Genomic DNA, 20,475 nt, shown 5'->3' with positions numbered 1-20,475 from the left:
GAAGTGAAAAGTAGAGTTAGAGGAAAAATAAAATAAACATTTTAACAAGACAGCATTGATCTAAATACTTTGGAAGGTAGAAGAGAGGAGAGAAAGGAATAGATGCAGAAGGGGGAACCGTTGAACAGTAGAATTCTGGAGAAATTTAATTAAAGCTTTGCTCTGCGCACATCCAGTTCTGACATGACATCATGTTTGTTGCTTTTACTCCTATCTGCTTGTTTATTACCTGCTAGGAATACCAACATTCATGTGGCCCTCTGTGTACAGAGAAGAATTTCTTGAATAATGGAATCAATTACATTATAATGGTTGTTTTACCTGGTAGCTGAAACTAGCTGGAGGGGGAAGGTTTATCTATACAAGTGCCTGGTATCCTCTATTGCTAATTTAAACATGGGGGTGGAAGGGGGTGTATATGATGCCACTTTCACTTGTCACCCTCCATAACTAGCTGATCCCTCTGTTGCTACTTCTATAGTGCCACTAGACATACACAATGCCATACATCAAAACACAGAAGAGACAGTCCCTGCTCAAAAGAGCTTACAATCTAGTCAAGACAGTCCAACTGGCCAAGAAGATGCATTAATACACAGTGCTCAGAAGGAATGAAAGACAGATATTGGTCTAGAGACGCCACTGGCTAAGGGATGGCACCCCTGCCACGATGACTCCCACTGGACCACCAGGTATTTAGGTATGCCCAAGGGCTGCCAGCTGATGGATGGGAAGAGGGGACATTGTTGGGAGGGGAATCGTGGGGGGGGGGGGTTAAAGAACATAAGAGTTGCCTCTGCTGGGTCAGACCAGAGGTCCATCGCGCCCAGCAGTCCACACCCGTGGCAGCCCATCAGGTCTACGACCTGTTAAGTGGTCCCTGCCTTTTCCTATAACCTATCTCTAAATCTATCTGTACCCTCTAATTCTATCTGTACCCCTCAATCCCCTTATCCTTCAGGAATTTATCTAAACCTTCCTTGAACCCCCCGTAGCATGCCCTGCCCTATCACAACCTCCGGGAGCGCATTCCATGTGTCCACCAACCTCTGGGTAAAAAAGAACTTCCTAGCATTTGTTCTAAACCTATTCCCTTTCAATTTCTCTGATTGCCCCCTTGTACTTGCGGTTCCCCACAGTCTGAAGAATCTGTCCCTGTCTACCTTCTCTATGTCTTTCAGGATTTTGAAGGTTTCTATCATGTCTCCTCTAAGTCTCCGATTCTCCAGGGAGAAGAGCCCCAGCCTTTCTAACTATACCTTTTATCAATTTAGTTGCCCTTCTCTGGACTCCCTCAAGTATTGCCATGTCCTTCCTGAGGTACGGTGACCAGTACTGGACACCAGATGCGGGCGCACCATTGCCCGATACAGCGGCATGATGACTTCCTTTGTCTTGGTCGTGATACCCTTATTGATGATACCCAACATTCTGTTTGCTTTCTTGGAGGCTGCTGCACATTGTGCCGATTCTTTCATTGTTGTATCCACCAACACACCTAGGTCTCTTTCAAGGTTACTTACCCCTAGCAGTGATCCCTCCATTTTGCAGCCCTACATGCATGACCTTGCATTTCTCTACATTAAAGCTCATTTGCCACTTTTTTGCCCATTCTTCCAGTCTCGCTAGGTCCCTTTGCAGGTCTTCACAGTCTTCCGTGGTTCTAACCCAGCTGCAGAGTTTGGTGTCGTCTGCAAATTTAATAACCTCACATTTCGTCCCCGTCTCCAGGTCATTTATGAAGATATTGAACAGGAGCGGTCCCAGTACCGACCCCTGCGGAACTCCGCTCGTGACCCATTGCCAGTCTGAGTATTGGCTCTTCACTCCAACCCTCTGTTTCCTGCCCTCCAACCAGTGTTTAATCCATCGGTAGACATCCCCTTTCACCCCGTGGTTCCCCAGCTTCTTGAGCAGCCGTTATGCAGTTGGCTTGAGATTCAGATGGGGCTGTAAACCTCTTAAGTGGTCCTAGCTGAATACCGGCTGGGCCTGCATAAGTTCTGGGCAGCCAGGCCGCCATATCCTTGTATTGATATTCAGTTCTTAATCCTGGACATGGTCCAGTACTGCATATCAGTGCATAATTTAGCCAGTTATGATCAGTAATTTTAAAAACGCTGACCGCTTGTCAGCTAAATATTGGGGGGAGGGGCATTATATTTGTATTTCTAAATTCTCTGGAGGTAGGAGTGGAATGAGGTAATAAAATTATAGGTGACACAAAATTATTCATAGTCATTAGAACAAAAGAGTTGCCATACTGGGACAGACTGAAGGACTATCGAGCCCAGTGGCCAATCCAGGTTAAGATCCAAAGGAGTAAAACAGATTTTATGCTCCCTAACCTGGGAATAAACAGTGGACTTCCCCAAGTCCATCTTAATAATGGCTGAAAGATTGTGAGGATTTGCAGAATGATCACACGAGAATAGGAGATGAGGCAGATGAATGGCTGATGAAATTGAATGTGGACAAGTACAACGTGATATAGATAGGGAGAAATAATCTCAAAAATAAATACAAAATACCAGGTTCTGAATTCAGAGTTACCACCTGAGAAAAAGATCTTAGAGTCACTGTGGACAATACATTTAAACTTTCAGCCAAGTGTTCTGCAGCTGTTAAATAAAGCAAATACAATGCTTGGGATTATCCAAAAAGAGAGAGAGAACAAATCTGAGAATATTATTATTCCACTTATAATTCTTTTTACCCCTCCTCGTGTTAACTTTCCTTCAATGTATTTCTTCTTCTACAAAGATATTGTAACTTTTCCCTCCAATCCCCACAACTCATGTATGTTTACTCAGTAAGTTTTAATTTAAAGTCATTGTATTTGTCTCCCAACTTTATTCGAATTGTACATCGCCTAGGTATTTAATAAGCGATGTATCAAGCACTAATAAAATTTGAAACTTATACGTCTCTGGTGCTTCTGCACCTTAAATACTATGTGCAGTTCTGGACACCCCATCTCCAAAAGAATGTAAAGGTTCAGTAAAAGGTGACAAAAACGATAAAGGGAATGGAACACCTCCCTTACCAAAGAGTCTAAATGAAATAGGGCTTTTCAGCTTGAGAATAGAGTGAGAGGGCTGTAAAATGAGGGGGTGCTGAAAAGTCCTCAGGCCAACCAACCAACTTCCTCCATAGCCCCAGGTACGTTAGATAGATTGTGAGCCCACCGGGACAGATAGGGAAAATGCTTGGGTAAGCTAATAATTCTGAGCGTTATTTTGCCACTGTAGCTGAAAAGAGAGTGTTATCTTATTTCGTTAAGTGTCAATTTGCAGAAACGAAGGGTTAACGCCATCAGGAAACGCTTAACTATTTCAAATGTATCCCTGACACATTTTCTTTAGCTTCAACCATTTGCAGATCATTTTTCAGCGCAACAGAAGAGGCGAGTGAGATGTGGAATTATTCTATTTGTTTAATAAACACAACTGTAGGTTGGAAATCAGACATCTCACTCGCCTCTTCTGTTGCGCTGTGTTCAAGCCAGGCTTGGAGACTTGAACAGAATGGGCTCCCTCTCCCAGTATGACTGGGCAAGGGATTCCGTTCTGTAAATTCAAATGAACAGACATGGAAAAAGCCGTGTAACAATCAAATTCATGTCTGGGGAGAGGCATGCAAATTACCCATTTGAGGCAAGATGTCTTCTTTCTTTCTGCAGATCATTTTTTCAGCCATCTGTATAGCTCAGAAGATGTGGCCCAAGTGCTATTCAGGTCAATGCATCACCCACTTTGCAATCCTTCTGTAGTCATCAGAAAAAGCTTTTTCTCTCTGCTTTCCTAGGTCTGCTTATTTGTTGGCCTCTACTACAATGTAATCATCGGCTGGAGTATATTTTACTTCTTTAAATCCTTCCAGTATCCCCTGCCGTGGAGCGAGTGTCCCATTGTAAGGAATGGATCCATGGCTGGTGAGTGCATTCCTTAGGTTTTCTTCTCACTATGGTTCATATTGGCATAGGCATTGGAATTGGGGGGGGAGGGGCACGTGAGCTCTGGCCCATCAAACGTTTCCTACCAATTGACCCCTTCTCTTATCTGTAGAGCAACAAAGCTTGTCTTTCCACTGCCATCACGCTGCTTGTCCTTGACTGGCTCTGACCACCAACACTGTGTGGTTGTTAAAATCAGGCCAGGAAGTACATGTTCTCCAACATTAACAAGTGGTGAGAACCAGCCAAGGGCAGACAGCAGAATGACAACTCCCATTGCTCTGCAGTTGCTTTAAAAAAGCTGGGATAGGTAAAAGAAGGGGCTGATACTGGCAATAGGGCTGGGTCCTACAAGGGGGCAAGTGGAAGAAGGGGACTGGGGCTTGAAAATAGGTCTGATGTAGGGGCTGCGGCTGGTGTAAGGCTTGTAATGGCGAAAGGGGGTTGATGCTGATAGATGATGGGGTGGCAGAAGAAGTCTGATATGGGGGGGTGCTGGGGAAGGGTCTAATACTGGAGTAGGTTAAAAGGGGTTCAGAGAGAATAAAGGGACTGAGGTGAGGGGTTCATTAAGAAATCTAATGCTAGGCCTGGGAGAAGGAGGCTAGGGTGGAGAAGGGGACAAGTGGGAGACATGAACTTGAGATGTGCGGAGAGAGTGATGGACAGGAGAAGGATGAGTATTATAGATACTTGGGAGCAGGGCTGTGGAGTTGGTAGATAAATACTCTGACTCCTCAGTTTCTGGTACCCACGACTCAGATTCCAGGTACCCAAAATTGTCTCCGACTCCACAGCCCTGCTTGGGAGGCAACAAGAGCATGTATAAGAGAATGAGAAGATGAAGGAGCACAGAAATGGATGCTAGGGTTTAGGTGGAAGAAAGGTAGGGTAAATGAATATTGGAAGAGGTAGGTGGGTAGGAAGGGGAGATGGAAGTTTGAGAGAAGAGGTAGATAAGAACATAAGAATAGCCTTACTGGGCTGTGAAGAGGGTGAAGGACAAAGGAAGGGGCAGACATTTGAAGATGTGAGAAATAGGGGAAGTAAAGGGGGATTGGTGAGAGGATGGAAGGCAAAGATAAATGAAGCAATTAATAGGGCGGAAATTGGAGAAAGGGAATATGAGGCTAGGGAAAGAATAAGCCACGGATGAGAATGGCTTCCCAACAAGAAAGTGTCCTGTGTAAAGTCTCACAACACTGACACTTCTCAAATGATATTCCTATAATAATGGGAAGATTTTTTTGTTGTCATCAATATCAAACAACTCAGCAAAAATGATGAAAACAAAAATCTCTCTGTTAACTGAGGAATTGTATCCACGCTGCCTTCAAACTTCTCAAATGCTGCATGTTTTTGAAATTCAATCAGAAAACATATATCCAAGTTTATTAGTTTTTAATATCCCGATCATAAAATGAATATCTGACCGGTTTACCATTATAAGTAAAGAAATTAAAAAAAAACAAAAAAACAAAACATAATTTAATATAGAATAGAGAGAAATAAAAAAGAGTGTAAAAGAGTAGATAGAGTGAACAAGTATGACATTTACAGACAAACTAGAAAGTGAGGAAAGATGGGGAGGTGGGAAAAAGTTACATAATTAAAGAAGAAAAAAGGATATAGAGGGGAAAGGGGATGACACATAAGGGGTGGGGGCATAATAAAGAAGAAGGTGGACTGTTCTAAAAAATTCATTGTGAATTTTGTCACAACCCGGGCTCCTGTAAGGCGCAGCGAGCACCTGGCAACGTGACCAAAGCTTAAACCCGGCGTGTCCCTTTCCACTAAGGGATCCTTCAGGTCTTTAAAACAGGCACATTCTAAAACTTGTAAGGTATAAAGGAATCTTAGTCAGAAATGGCAAAGCAAAACTAAACTTTATTTCAACCACTGGTTGAATAAACCAAGATACAGGCAACAGCCTTGTAGTTCAAAATGAACTGATAAGAACATAAGAACATAAGCAATGCCTCTGCTGGGTCAGACCTGAGGTCCATCATGCCCAGCAGTCCGCTCACTCGGCGGCCCAACAGGTCCAGGACCTGTGCAGTAATCCTCTATTTATACCCCTCTATCCCCTTTTCCAGCAGGAAATTGTCCAATCCTTTCTTAAACCCCTGTACTGTACTCTGCCCTATTACTCCCTCTGGAAGCGCATTCCAGGTGTCCACCACTCGTTGGGTAAAGAAGAACTTCCTAGCATTCGTTTTAAATCTGTCCCCTTTCAACTTTTCCAAGTGTCCTCTTGTTCTTTTATTTTTCGAAAGTTTGAAGAATCTGTCCTTCTCTACTCTCTCTATGCCCTTCATGATCTTATAAGTCTCTATCATATCCCCTCTAAGTCTCCTCTTCTCCAGGGAAAAGAGACCCAGTTTCTCCAATCTCTCAGCGTATGAGAGGTTTTCCATCCCTTTTATCAAGCGTGTCGCTCTCCTCTGAACCCTCTCGAGTAACGCCATATCCTTCCTAAGGTACGGAGACCAATATTGGACGCAGTATTCCAGATGCGGGCGCACCATCGCCCGATACAATGGCAGGATAACTTCTTTTGTCCTTGTTGTAATACCCTTCTTGATTATGCCTAGCATTCTATTTGCTTTCTTAGCGGCTGTTGCGCACTGTGCCGTCGGCTTCATTGTCATGTCCACCATTACCCCCAAGTCCCTTTCTTGGTTGCTCTCATTCAATAATATCCCTCCCATCGTATAGTTGTACCTCGGGTTTCTGTTTCCAACATGCAATACTTTACATTTCTCAACGTTGAACTTCATCTGCCATCTCGCCGCCCATTCCCCCAATTTGTTCAAGTCCCTTTGCAATTCTTCGCATTCCTCTTTAGTCCCAGCTCCACTAAATAGTTTTGTATCGTCCGCAAATTTTATTATCTCACACTTCGTGCCTGTTTCTAGATCATTTATGAATATATTAAATAGCAGCGGCCCGAGCACTGAGCCCTGCGGAACACCACTCGTGACCCCCATCCAGTCCGATATTGTATGAAATCAAAAGGTTCAAATAATATAATCTGGGTCAGCACTACCTTGTGTATAGCCCTCTGCTTCTGGACTTTAATCAGTCAAGAAATACAGTCCTCTTCACCAGAGCAGTAATAATCAGGTAAGTAATGCTTTAATCAAACAGTCCAGAACTCATAAGAATCACAGCATTATTCAGAGTCCAAAATCAGGCAAACGTTTCCCTCTAAACGTTGCTGTAGCAATCAGGCACAGCTGTTTATTAAAAAATTTGATGACACGCCTATCATAAATTCTAGGCAAGAATATAATAAAAGTAAATGGGGAAATGCATAGATTGACACAAAATACATATATGGGCAGGGTCTTAGGCACCTGGGCCAATCAGGCCCTAGGCCCTCCCTAGTGCATCCCACATCACCGGGAAGGGGCAGGCCTGCTAGCCGGATGGAGGGAGGACCTGGCCATCCGGCCATCTTTTAAGGTTAGTGAGGGGGCTGGGGGAAAGGGGGTTCAGGAGAGGGGTTGTGTTGATCGGTGCAGGGTTCGGGGGGGGGAGGTTAGCCGGCAGGAGGGCTTGGGCTCCCTCCTGCTGGTGATCGGTGCGGGGTTTGGAGGGGGGAAGGTTGGCCGGCAAGAGGGCTTGGACTCCCACCTGCCGGTGATCGGTGTGATTCGGGGGTGAGGGGTGTTTTTTCCGGCAGGAGGGCTTGGGCTCCCTCCTGCCGATCATTGTGGCAGTTTGGGGGGGGCAAGAGAGATTGGGCATCGCTCATGCCAGAGTGGTTAGGAAGGATCGCGGCAGGAGAGATTAGGCATCTCTCCTGCCGTGATCATTACTGGTATGGAGGGGACGGGTTGCCTGGGCTGCTGAACTGATTGTGGCAGCTGCAATCAGCTCAGTGGCCTGATTCAGAACTTATACCTGTTTTGACTTGGTCTAAGTCAAAATGTATAAATTCTGTATGGCAACCTGTCAAACCATAGAAACATGTCGGCAGATAAAGGCCAAATGGCCCATCTAGTCTGCCCATCCGAAGTAACCATTATATCTTTCTCTCTCTGTGAAGATCCCACGTGCCTATCCCAGGCCCTCTTGAATTCAGACACAGTCTCTCTTTCCACCACCTCTTCACCCAGAGCTCTACACCCGATGGCTATGAAATACATACATAAAATATAATATGAAATTCATGGAAAATTCTTCACACAACTGTATACTGATGACTGCTAGAAGACTCTTCACATGGCCTTACACCTGGTGACCATTGGGAAATTCCTTACATAGCCCTACAGCTGATGACTGCTGGAAAACTCTTCATACAAACTTATATCCTGGTGGCCACTGGGAAAATTGCATCCAACCCTGTATCTGGTGGCTGCTAGAAGAGGGAACAGAGTAGCGTTCAGTTGAAATTCCTGAAAGACTTGTTCTTGTCTAGACTTCCTTCAGGTTCACCAGATAGCTATTTCCAGACTTTTTTGTTGACCAGTGATCTCCATAGCTCTATTTTAGGCCTATAATCTCAGCTCTCCAGAGTCAGGGGTTCAGTTCTTGTTGACCCTGGCAATTGAGCAGAACTAGCATGAATTTCACAAAGGAGAACCTTGCCTTACTGTTCTGTGAGATTTGTTTGAAGGTATTAAATCAGCCTGTGGATAAATTTCAGATGGTTCATGTACATTACATTACAGATTTCTATTCCGCCATTACCTTTCGGTTCAAACGGATTACAAAAAGAGTTATGGAAGAAGGGTTACAATGTTAGATCAGAGAAGGTTTCCAAGAGAGGGAAAAGTAGGATCTGGGGTTAGGGAGGGGATGGTAAGAGGGGGGTTAAGCTTTATCGTGGTATTAAGCTTTATTAAGGGATTTCTTGAAGAGTATTGTTTTTATTTCCTTTCTGAACATCTTGTAGTCTGGGGTTGTTGTCAACAGGTTGGAGACTTGGTTGTTTATCTTCGCTGCCTGAGTGGCCAGTAGTCCGTTGTATAGTTTTTTCCGTTTTACTTCTTTGATTGGGGGGTAAGTGAATGGGGTGTGTGTTTTTCTATGCCTGGTAGAGGTGGTTTGGATGAGGCGGTCGTTTAGGTAGGTTGGGCTGTCTCCATTTATAGTTTTAAATAGTATACAGTAGAATTTAAATTGTATTCTTTCCTGGATTGGAAGCCAATGAGAACTGATTCATGCCTCAGTAATGTGATCATGTAGAGTGTCAAACTCATTTTTAAAAAGTTCCTCACGAGAGACACCTGAGGAAAATAAAAATCAGAGGTAATGCTCTACTGTAGATTGAACTCAAAGAAAATTCAAAAAAAGAGAAGAAACTCAAACAATGGTAATAGTAAATCTTCCCTGACCCTATAACAGGGGTGAGAGGAAGAGACGGCTCAAACCAACAATAGATAAATTATTAATAATAGTGATGAATGGGGAGCCCTCAGTCACACAGCTCGCAATGGGGTTTTACAAAGCCCCTAATGCACCAGCTGTCACATATAATACCCACAAGGGTGTAGTCTGTGAAGTGTAGTCTGTGAAACATCCCCAGGCTCACCTGTAAGTGGTCTAATGTGTACTAGTGCACAAAACAATGTGCTAATAGTGCAAAAATAATAATCAACAAAAAGTGGTAAGAACTGTCTCTGCCTTTCATCCGAGGGTGCAGAAGCGACCAAAATCAGCCAAAAGGTATAGGCGTGAGGAATAAGCAAACAGCCTGGTCAAAGGCTCAAGGCAGCCAAAAGGCTTATCCAAACATGTCTGTCCGGATCCCCTTCCTCAAGAACCAACTGCTGTATGCTGTGACCCAAATCACTCAAGCACCCGCCAGAATGGAATAGTTGAAAATGGCCACTGTAGACTGAGACATGGTTAAAAGATAGAAAACAGAGAGTAAGACTAAATGGAATGTTGCTATAGGAAAAGCAGGGACAGATAGACATAGAGATAGGTACAGGAAAGGCAGGGACACTTAACAGGTCAATCATGGGCCGCCACAGGTGCGGGCTGCTGGGTGCGATGGACCTCTGGTCTGACCCAGCGGAGGCAACTCTTATGTACTTATGTACTCTTTGGGTTTTTGCCAGGTACTAGTGACCTGGATTGGCCACCATGAAGACGGGCTACTGAGCTAGATGGACCATTGGTCTGACCCAGTAAGGCTATTCTTAGGTTCTAATGGTCAATTTAGTTAGGCTTGTATAAAATGGTAATGAACATTGATGCTGCTTTTTCTCATTTTGGTGCATTTTAGTGGTCGAGGCAGAATGTGACAAGAGCTCCGCCACCACATATTTTTGGTATCGAGAGACCCTCGATATCTCCAACTCCATTGCAGAGGGAGGGGGGCTGAACTGGAGGATGACACTCTGCTTGTTGTGTGCTTGGATCATGGTGGGACTAGCCATGATTAAAGGAATTCAGTCTTCAGGAAAGGTGAGATGCATGAATAAGAACACATTAAAAAGGGTACAGAAAGAAGGCGATAGATCCAGATGGCCAAAAAGACTAACAGTCAAAAGGACCATGATCAAATATATACTTAAGGGTTTTGGGGTGGGGAAGGGAGCTAGAAATGTTCAGTTAAGAATGAAAACAGATAAAGAGAAGGGATTCTTTGAATTGCTTAACACAATTTGTCAATATTACATTACAAGAGGCCTATAAACTATTTCACATATTGTGTTAACTCCTATTCTTAAGTCAATAGGAGCAAATCTAAACCTGAAAATTTTAGACCAATAGCAAGTATGCCCCGGATTGCTAAATTGTTCAAATCACTGGTCAATTATCAGTTGAATAAATTTGCTACTAAAATTGGAGTATTATATTACACTCAACATGGTTTTAAAGCCTTTCATAGTACTGAGACATTATTGTTAGAGATGGTTTCAGCTGAGTGGGAGCACTTAAGCATGGGGTGACAGGCAGTAGTACTGCAGTTTGATGTTTCCGCTGCGTTTGACACAGTAGATCATCATTTAATGCTTTATAGATTGAGTAAGTTGGGTATTTATGGTAATGTTTTTCAATGATTGAAATGATTTTGGAAGGAAGAACATATCAAATAGTAAGAGGCACTGAATTGTCTGAAAAATGGATGTGGTCTGCCTCAAGGTTCACCCTTATCACCTTCTTTATTTAACATATATATGAGTGAATTAGGAAAATTCTTCTCAAATTTAGGTTACACAATACATATTTATACAAATGATGTTTTTCTTCTCATGAAAGTAACTTTAAATGTCCCTGAATATATCAGTCAAGTTATAAGTACAGTTAAATTATTGGGCTAGGAAAAACTTTTTAAAATTGACTACAGCTAAGACAAAACTTATTGGTTTTAGAAATTACGAGAGTATCTGTATGAATGAAGTTAGTTAATATCTGGTAACATGTTGAAAATAGATAATGCATCTAGAATTTTAGGTGTAATCTTGGATTATGATATAGAATTAAATCATCATATGAGAATGCTCTCAAAAAATATTTTTCCATCTTTGACAAATGAAAGTTATAAGATCTATCTTGTCACAATCCAGTTTTCGAGTACTTTGTCAATCGATATTATTGCCATATTTGGACTACTGCAATTCTATTTACTGTGGAGCTTCTGAAAAGGTTCTTACTAGATTACAGTTCTTTCAAAGTACAGCTGCTAGACTAATCTTTTCAACTAGAAAATTTGAAAGGGTTTCACCACTGTTGCTTAAATTGCACCGACTTCTGATTACATAGTAACATAGTAAATGACGGCAGATAAAGACCTGAACGGTCCATCCAGTCATTAAAAAATACATGATTAGATTAATTTGTCTCTTCTTTGATATTTCTGGGCCATAGACTGTAAAGTCTGGTATTGTCCTTGGTTCTAAATGCTGAAGTTGCCGTCCAAGCTCACTCCAACTTATCCAATCATCATCCCATTGTTTGCAGGACATTTACCATAAAGTCTGGCTGGTAACATCCTCCTGTTCCATATTAGTGGAGTTCACATTGATGCCCTCTCCAGCCCATCCTACACTGAATCACCATATATGGAACACAGCCTGTGCAGATCTGTCCAATACTGACCTTAGTTCTTTACTTTATAGCCTTCATTTTCTAATTAGAGATCCTCTGTTTTTATCCCACGCTTTTTTGAATTCCATCACTGTTTTCCTCTCCACCACTTACTTCAGGAGGGCATTCCAGGCATCTACCACCCTCTCCGTGAAGAAGAATTTCCGAACATTGCTCCTAAGTCTTCCTCCCCTTAACCTCAAATTATGCCCGCTAGATTTACCATTTTTTCTTCTCTGGAAAAGATTTGGTTCTCTATTAGTGCCTTTCAAGTATTTAAACATCTATATTATATCTCCCCTGTCCCTTCTCTTCTCCAGAGTATACATATTTAGGTTTTCCAATCTCTTCTGAAGTAAAGCCGCTTAGTTTACCTCATTGGAATGACTATGAGACGGCATTGTATTTTCCAAAACAGACAATATGTTTTATTGTTAGTATAAAAACTTACAAAATTACAGCAGCAAAGAAATATCAGAAAAATATTATATTGTCAGTTCAGAATATGCAATGGAGAGTAGGACTTACACCAATTATGTCGTGCAGGGGGCTAGCAAGTCCCTACCGGTATAACTGGGCCTCTCTCTGGCGTTACCTTTGCCCGCATGGATTTTTATAAAGACAGTTTCTTTGTTCCAAGAGACACATCCCCAAGCTCTGGTCATGTACTTCCCTATTCCATATTGATGCAAAAATGCTTACCTATCTATCCCACCCTCAGTCCATTCCTCCCTTAACCCCCCTCTCCGAGGGTGGCCAGGACAGGAACATTGGGGCACTTCTTGAACTTTCTTTACCTTCACATAAATCTCCATGTCTGGCGTCCTTATCAACTTTTGGATGCTGACTTGTGGGTTTTACAGTACTGTATGTCTTCAGGATGACGTCCTTGTAAACCAGCGGTCTCAAGCCCGCGGGCCGCATGTGGCTCTCCAAGTTTTATTTGCGGCCCGCAGTCTGGACTGGCTCATTCTCTTCCTTTTGGAGCAGCAGCGTGTCTGGCCAGTTCGTTCCGTTCAAAGCCGCGGGTTGGCAGCTCCTTGCGCTATCCACTCCTGCATCGGAAGCCTCTCTGACATCACAACATCAGAGAGGTTTCAGACGCAGGCGCGGATCTCGCAAGGAGCCGCCACCCGCGGCTTTGAACGGAACGAGCCTGCCAGACATGCTGCTGCTCCAGTGGCGTACCAAGGGGGGGGCAGTCTGCACAGCTGGCCACCCTCCACTGTTCTCCCTAGAATGCGGCTCGTCTAGAGCAGTGGTGCCCAACCTGCTTCCCTTCCCTTCTCACCGCTGCCATTGGGGCACCATGCTCTTTGATCTCCTTGCTTCTCTCGCCGCCCGACCTCAATTCTGCCGTCGAGAGGAGTTTTGGCTAGCCAATCGCTGCCTGGCTGCCCGGAACGTCCTTTCCGACGTTAGAATTGACGTCGGGTGGCGAGAGTTGGTCGGCCCTTTGGAGAAGAGAAGCGTGGAGATCTCGGCCTGTTCCCGATGCCGGCAGCAGCCTATTCCCCGGAGGCGGTGGCATGAGGGAGGGCAGGAAGGAAGAAAGAAAGAAGGGGGGGGACAGGGAGCCAGAAACAAAGCAAAAAATGGGACACGGAATCAGAGAAAGACTGACATAGAGAAAGAAAGAAAAAGTTGGGGGAGGGAATGAGGTCTGGAGGAGAGGAAGCATACAGGAGGCTGAAAGAAGGGAAGAAATATTGGATGCACAGTCAGAAGAATAAAGTGCAACCAGAGACTGATGAAATTACCAAACAAAGGTAGGAAAATGATTTTATTTTCAATTTAGTAATTGAAATGTGCCAGTTTTGAGAAAGAAAAGATATTAAACTTTAAATGTGAGTGCTGCAGAAAAAATAGAGTACTTGGAGGGCCGCAGAAAAAATAGTTAATGTCTTATTAAAGAAATGACAATTTTGCATAAGGTAAAACTGTTAAAGGAAAGTTTTATAAACTATAAAGAGTTAAACTCATGCAAAATTGTCATTTCTTTAATAAGACATTAACTATTTTTTTCTGCGGCCCTCCAAGTACCTACAAATCCAAAATGTGTCCCCGCAAAGGGTTTGAGTTTGAGACCACTGTTGTAAACAGTCTTGTGCAGGAAGCTGAAACAAAGATGCAAGAGTGGCATTCCAGAACCCTGGCCAGGCCTGGTTCCAATGGCTCACATCAAAGACAGGCAGCAAATGTCCAGCCTGAGTTTTAAAAGTCTTCACATGGGTATACAAGCCCCCCTCTTCTCCTTCCTTCGGGGGGGGGGGGGATTGTTTTTTTGTTGTGGGCTTTTATGGCTTTCAGGGTGCCTTGCATATGTTGAATAGTCCTGCATGTGTGGTACAGAAATGATAATGTGTCAGCACAAATAAACAATGGCCACAGGACCTTGAAGAAGTATCCTCTCAGCAGGAAATGGAGACAAGAACTTTATGCAAAGGCCAGCAGGTTTAGCATTTCAAAAGGATACATGTCTTTCACAGATAGCAAGGTACAGGCTGTTTACACAACCAGTTGGCTTGTAAAGGAAAGACTTTCCAGGTTGTTGAAAAATGTGGTTTAAAGTCTTTAAAGTGTCCAGCATACACAAGTTTGTCCAGCATACACAGGTTCTACACATCACTTCTCATATTTCTTTTGGTTCCAACCTCTTACCATTTTCATCGCCTTCCTCTGGACCACTTCAAGTCTTTTTATATCAAGGACGTGTGCTAGATGTAATTTATTTAAATTTCAGCAAAGCCTTTGACATGGTTCCTCATAGGAGGCTCTTAAACAAACTCCGTGGGCTGAAGTTGGGGTCCAACGTGGTGAACTGGATCAGAAACTGGTTGATGGACAGACGCCAGAGGTAGTGATAAATGGAATTCGCTCAGAGGAGGGTCAAGTGAGTAGTGAAGTGCCTCAAGGCTCGGTGCTGGGACTGATTCTGTTCAATAAGTTTGTAAGTGACATTGCTAAAGGGTTAGAAAATAAGGTTAACCTTTTTGCGTATGATACCAAGATTTGTAACAGAGTGGACACCTCGGGGGGAGTGGAAAACATGAAAAACAATCTGCAAAAGTTAGAAGAATGATCTAGTATCTGGTAACTAAAATTCAACGTGAAGAAGTGCAGAGTGATGTATTTGGGGGGGGTAGAAATAAGAGGGAACCGTATGTGCTGGGAGGTGAGAGGCTGATAAGCACAAATGGAGAGAGGGACCTAGGGGGTGATTGTTTCTGAGGATCTAAAGGCATCTAAATAGTGTGATAAGGCAGTGGCTGCAGCCAGAAGGATGCTAGGCTGTATAGAAAGAGGAGTAACCAGCAGAAGAAGGGAGGTGTTGATGCCCCTGTATAGATCGTTGGTGAGGCTGCACTTGGAGTATTGTGTTCAGTTTTGGAGGCCGTATCTGGCTAAGGATATAAAAAGACTTGAAGCGGTCTGGAATGATAAAATTCTGTCAAATAACTTTTTGTACTGACATGATTTAAAAGAAGAGTAATTAAATAGGTTTATTCTACCAGTGCTCCTATTAGAACTATTCATGGAAAACTGGGAGGCAAGGTAATCAGGTAGCATCCCAAAAACTGCTTTGTAACTAATGCAGGAAAACTTGAATAGAACTCTGGACTCCATTGGAAACCAGTGAAGTTTTTGATAGTAAGGGGTAATGTGTTCCCATTTTTTTAGACCAAAAATAAGATGGACCGCAGTGTTCTGGATTAATCTTAGTTTTTTGAGTATTTTTTTGTAAGCCTCTAAATATATAATGTTACAATAATCCAAAATATGGCCTTTAAATCCTAATACCCCTTTAATATCCAAATTTATGGAATTCTGTCAATTAGGAATTACTCATGGTCATACGACCTCACTGTATTATAAATTTTTTATATCATTGTCTTTAACTTCTACTACGTGAACTAAACGAATTTGGACCTCTGAATCTTCCTGGTCGGGATCTGATGACCAATGGTTAGATTTTTTCAAATATATACAGCTTCCTCCACTATCTACCAGTTTAATGCAATCATTATAATTTTTTTTTCTATAAGGCGTATTGGACTCCTAGTAGACTGCATAGGGCTCATCTAACGGATTCTAATGTATGTTGTAATGGTAACTTAGGTGACCTTAAACATATGATTTATGATTGCCCAATTGTTCAACCATTTTTTAGATCTGTCTGGAATAACATACGTACCATACTTCCTATTTCCTCTCAACTGTCTGTTGATGTTATTCTCTTTCGATCTCTTGCTTTGCCTGATACTCTAGATAAATGGCATTCCAAGCTATTTGATGCTCTAATACCTATTACTTTACAAATGATTCTATCATACTGGAAATCTGCCCAACTATTATATATCTCTTTTTAGTGGACTACGGTCCTGATGATTTATAATTATGAATGTAAAGTTAATTCCCTCACTAATAAGAGCATATGGTTGTCAATAACAAATGTCTCTTCTCAGACCTGAATTTTAGATACATTTCAACTAGGTTATACATTGGGTACAATATTTAACTCTAATGTTTTTCCTATTGTTAGCTTAGATTAATTTGTGGTATTATACCTTAATATCCTGGTCTCCATAGGAATTGTTTTTATATTAGAGTAGATTACAAGGATGCTTGTTAAAAGCATCTGTGATTTAAAGGTATGTATTATTTGTACTATAAAATTTCCTTTTGATATATTTATTTAATTAATGATACATTTCATATGTTAAAATTCCAATTAAAAAATTTTAAAAATGAAAAATAGTAGAATATAAGATATTAGATTAGATTTTGGATTTATGTCATTTTTTCGTTGTTGCTTAAGGTGAGTTATATTTAGGTACAGTAGGCATTTTCCTGACCCTGGAGAGCTTACAATCTAATTTTGTACCTGAGGCAATGAAGGGTTAAGTGATTTCTCCAACATTCAAGGAGCCACAGTGGGATCTGAGTGGTTCTCAGTCTGCTGTTTTCACTATTAAGGTGTTGAGTTAAAAAATATAACATTTAAGGGTAAAGTCCATGAGATAGCGGATGAATGTAAGAAAGAAAAGGGGAGAGCAGATAACCTAAGAGAGGAGGGGATTTAGGTAAGACAAAGAGGTTATGGCACAAGAAAGATGCACTAGGGTTGAAAGAAACGGTGGAAAATATCTCTCCTTGTTTCCTAGGTGATGTATTTCAGTTCCCTCTTTCCCTATGTTGTTCTGGTTTGTTTCCTTGTTCGTGGGCTACTTTTGAGAGGAGCTGTTGATGGGATTCTGCACATGTTAACTCCAAAGGTGAGTCCAAGCATCCTCTGCTCATGAAGCAGGACACCACACACGCAACAAAGCATGCCTCTGTGTCATTAGCTGAATAATTATAAAACGGTTTTAAATTTAATTGTGAACTGCTCTGTTGACATTGGAGAAAGGATGGTATGCCAAGCAAAAATAGCGATAAAAGGATATTTTTCATGTATATTTTCTTTTTTCTTTTTTTTGCTGTCTCTGCTCTTTCTCTGATTTGATATTTGTCTGTCTGTCTTTACGATTTTTGTACTCCATGAGAATGGCCCCCTCCTCTGTACATACCTCATTCACTACCTTTTCTTCACACTGTCTGTCCTAATGGTTTTATTTCTCTCTTCATGTTTCTTTCTTTCGTTCTATTTCTTGGCAGGTAGAAAAGATGCTCGATCCCCAGGTCTGGCGAGAAGCAGCAACTCAGGTCTTCTTTGCTCTGGGATTGGGATTTGGAGGTGTCATCGCATTTTCTAGTTATAATAAGCAAGACAACAACTGTCATTTTGATGCTGCTCTTGTCTCCTTCATTAACTTCTTCACATCAGTCCTGGCAACCCTAGTGGTGTTTGCTGTGCTCGGATTCAAGGCCAATGTGATGAATGAGAAGTGTGTGGTGGAGTAAGTGATTCAGTTCTGATAAGTAGATTAGATTCATGAAGATGAACTAGGACTCTTTCAGCTTTGAGGATTCATTTATTTTAATTTGGAAATGAGGGATGGGGTAAGAGACATCTGTACCTGCCCAGGATCTCACCTTTTGTACACATCTACTCTTTGGCCCTCTTTGCCCTTCCCCTCATCTCCTCTCTTACCTCTGGTCAATGATAAGTTTCAAGTTTATTTAAAATTTCATATACTGCCCAATAAGCCTTCTATGCGGTGTACACTTTCTTAAAAACATATATGAAATAACAATACATCATTTAAAACAATAATAGTTATTAAAAACAATTTAAAAACAAACAGAAACAAAAAGGGAAACAGGGTAGAACTACAATTATCAAGTAAAAAGAAAGAACATATAGGGAAAAAACCAAAAGGAGGAGTGTCAGAAGGTAAAATAAAAGTATGTAGCCCAGAAAAGGACATTTAGGTCTCGAAAGCATCAAGAAAAATAAATGTTTTTAATTTCGTCTTAAAATGGTGAAGAGTTGATTCTTCCCATAAGTGGGCTGGAATATTATTCCAAAGAGATGGAGCGCTGACAGAGAAAATGGTAGACCTCATTGTGTTGATAAACTTCAAAGACGGGATAGATAAAAGATTTTTAGAAGATGATCTTAAAATCTTAGAAGAACTATAGGGTATAAGAAGTTTATTAATAAAATTTGGGTTGACTATTTTGTCTAGTTTTAAAGGTTAGTCCAAGAATTTTGTATGTGATTCTGTGTTCTACTGGCAACCAATGAGCTTTATAAAGGAGGGGAGTGACATGGAAGAAGTTACTTTCGGTTCTGTGAGCAGGTACGCATTCACAGATTCTGTGGACCATCTTCCTCTCTTCTGCAAGAGCTTATTATTAATGAATCCCATGCAAAGAGAACCACACAAAAACCCTCTATTAGAAGCTGACCAAATTTCAGTTTTTGTTTCAGCACTGAAACCAGCCTGAAATCCATATTAGGCCTTATTAGGTCTCATTTTGGTTTCAGTTGAAAATACTGGTGCATTGTTGGCTGAAACTGATTCTTTAGGCTGTGTCCCATCTACCATCCCTGGAGGAGCCATGTCCTTCCCTCCATCTCTTCTCCCTGAACAGGAGGAGGTTTCCTCTCTCCTCCCACCCACTGCCGAAGAATCTTTGCTTCCTGGACCCACCTGTGAGCCCCCCTCGGGCCTATCTTAAGCACTGCCTGCCACAGAGAGGCTTCAAAGGTAGTGGGAGGCATTGAATGGGAGTCATTGCTGCTGCCATGATCCATTGAACCAAGCTCTTAGGGAAGTGAGAAGAAGAGAGGAAAAGGAAGGGAAGATGCAACACATGAGGAGGAGAAAGGAAGAAGTGTTGGACATGGGATGGAGGTGAGGAAGGGAGAGATGCAACAAGAGTTGTCAGTGGGGTACGTGAGAAGAGAAAAGGGAAGGAAGAAAAGATGCTGCATATGGAGGGAGAGAGGGAAGAAGTGTTGGACATGGGATGGAAGAGAGATGCAAGAAGAGTTGTCAGTGGGGGAAGGGGAGGGGAAGGCAGGAAAGAAGCTGCATATGTTGGAGAGAGGGAGAGAGGAAGAAGTTTAGACATGGGGAGGAGGAGAGGAAGGGAGAGATGGAACAAAATAGTGGAGAGGGGTAAGAAACGGAGAAATCTTGCATATGGCATGAAGGGGAAGGAGAGATGCATGGATAAGGGAAAGGGAGAAATGAGGACATAAGGGTGGAGGAGAGGGAGAGATACTACATGGGGAGTATAAAAGAAATGTTGCACATGATGATGGAGGGGAAAAATGAGAGAAGCTGGATAAGGGGATAGAGATTTTGACCCCGGGCACAAAGCAGGGGGGAAAGAGAGAGAGATGCTGGACAGTGGGAAAGAAATAAAAATATTGGATATGACAGTTGAAGGGAGAGAATATTGCATGGGAGAGGGAGAAGAGAGATATTGGACCCAGGGTGCAAGGGAGGGAGAGAGATGTTGGACATGAGAGGGAGGGAGAGATTCACAGGAGGTGGAAGGGAAAGAAAAGGGAGATGTTGGATCCAGGAGCAGAAGGGAGTGATGGAGAGATGCCTGACAATGGGAGTGGGAGAAATGGGGGACAGGAAGATGTCGAGTTATGAGGATGGGGAGGGAAGGAAGAGGGAGCAGATGCTGGGCTATAAGGACGAAGGAAGAAGATGCTGAGAATGGTAGAACCCTGAGGGAGAGGCAAGGAAACGGATGAGAGGGTATAAATATGGTCATGGGGAGTACAGTGAAGATGAAAAGGAATGGATGGCTGAGGAAGGAAGAAGATGGGGAATGGGAAATTTGATAGGTAGCTAAAAAGTAAAATAGGCGAAGAAAGGTGAGAAATAGGCAGAAAAGAGATAAAAAGGAATGATGTAGTGAGATAATAGAGGACAAATGGACAGCAGCCACTTGAATGAGAATTAGCAGACAACATACAGGAAAACAGAAAAGAGAAATTGGAATAAACATAATGGAAAAATAAAACATTCAGAAAACACAGGTTAAAAAAACACATTTTA

The 20,475-nt window shown here is 42.2% G+C and overlaps 1 protein-coding gene across 1 annotated transcript in view; it reads left to right on the top strand.

The window, feature by feature from the left end:
* The window catches only part of SLC6A17 (solute carrier family 6 member 17), an 88,964-nt gene that overhangs the window by 41,171 nt on the left and 27,318 nt on the right, over window positions 1-20,475 (top strand). Inside the window, exons 4-7 of the mRNA XM_033918436.1 lie at window positions 3,808-3,934; window positions 10,197-10,378; window positions 17,170-17,280; window positions 17,663-17,904. Coding sequence (XP_033774327.1) covers window positions 3,808-3,934; window positions 10,197-10,378; window positions 17,170-17,280; window positions 17,663-17,904 — 662 coding nt within the window. The remainder of the gene's footprint in view (window positions 1-3,807; window positions 3,935-10,196; window positions 10,379-17,169; window positions 17,281-17,662; window positions 17,905-20,475) is intronic.

This window comes from Geotrypetes seraphini, chromosome 13, assembly GCF_902459505.1.
Source record: "Geotrypetes seraphini chromosome 13, aGeoSer1.1, whole genome shotgun sequence".
Taxonomy (NCBI): Eukaryota; Metazoa; Chordata; class Amphibia; order Gymnophiona; family Dermophiidae; genus Geotrypetes; species Geotrypetes seraphini.
Note: the sequence above shows the minus strand (reverse complement) of the source record. Positions and strands in the feature narration are given on the sequence as shown.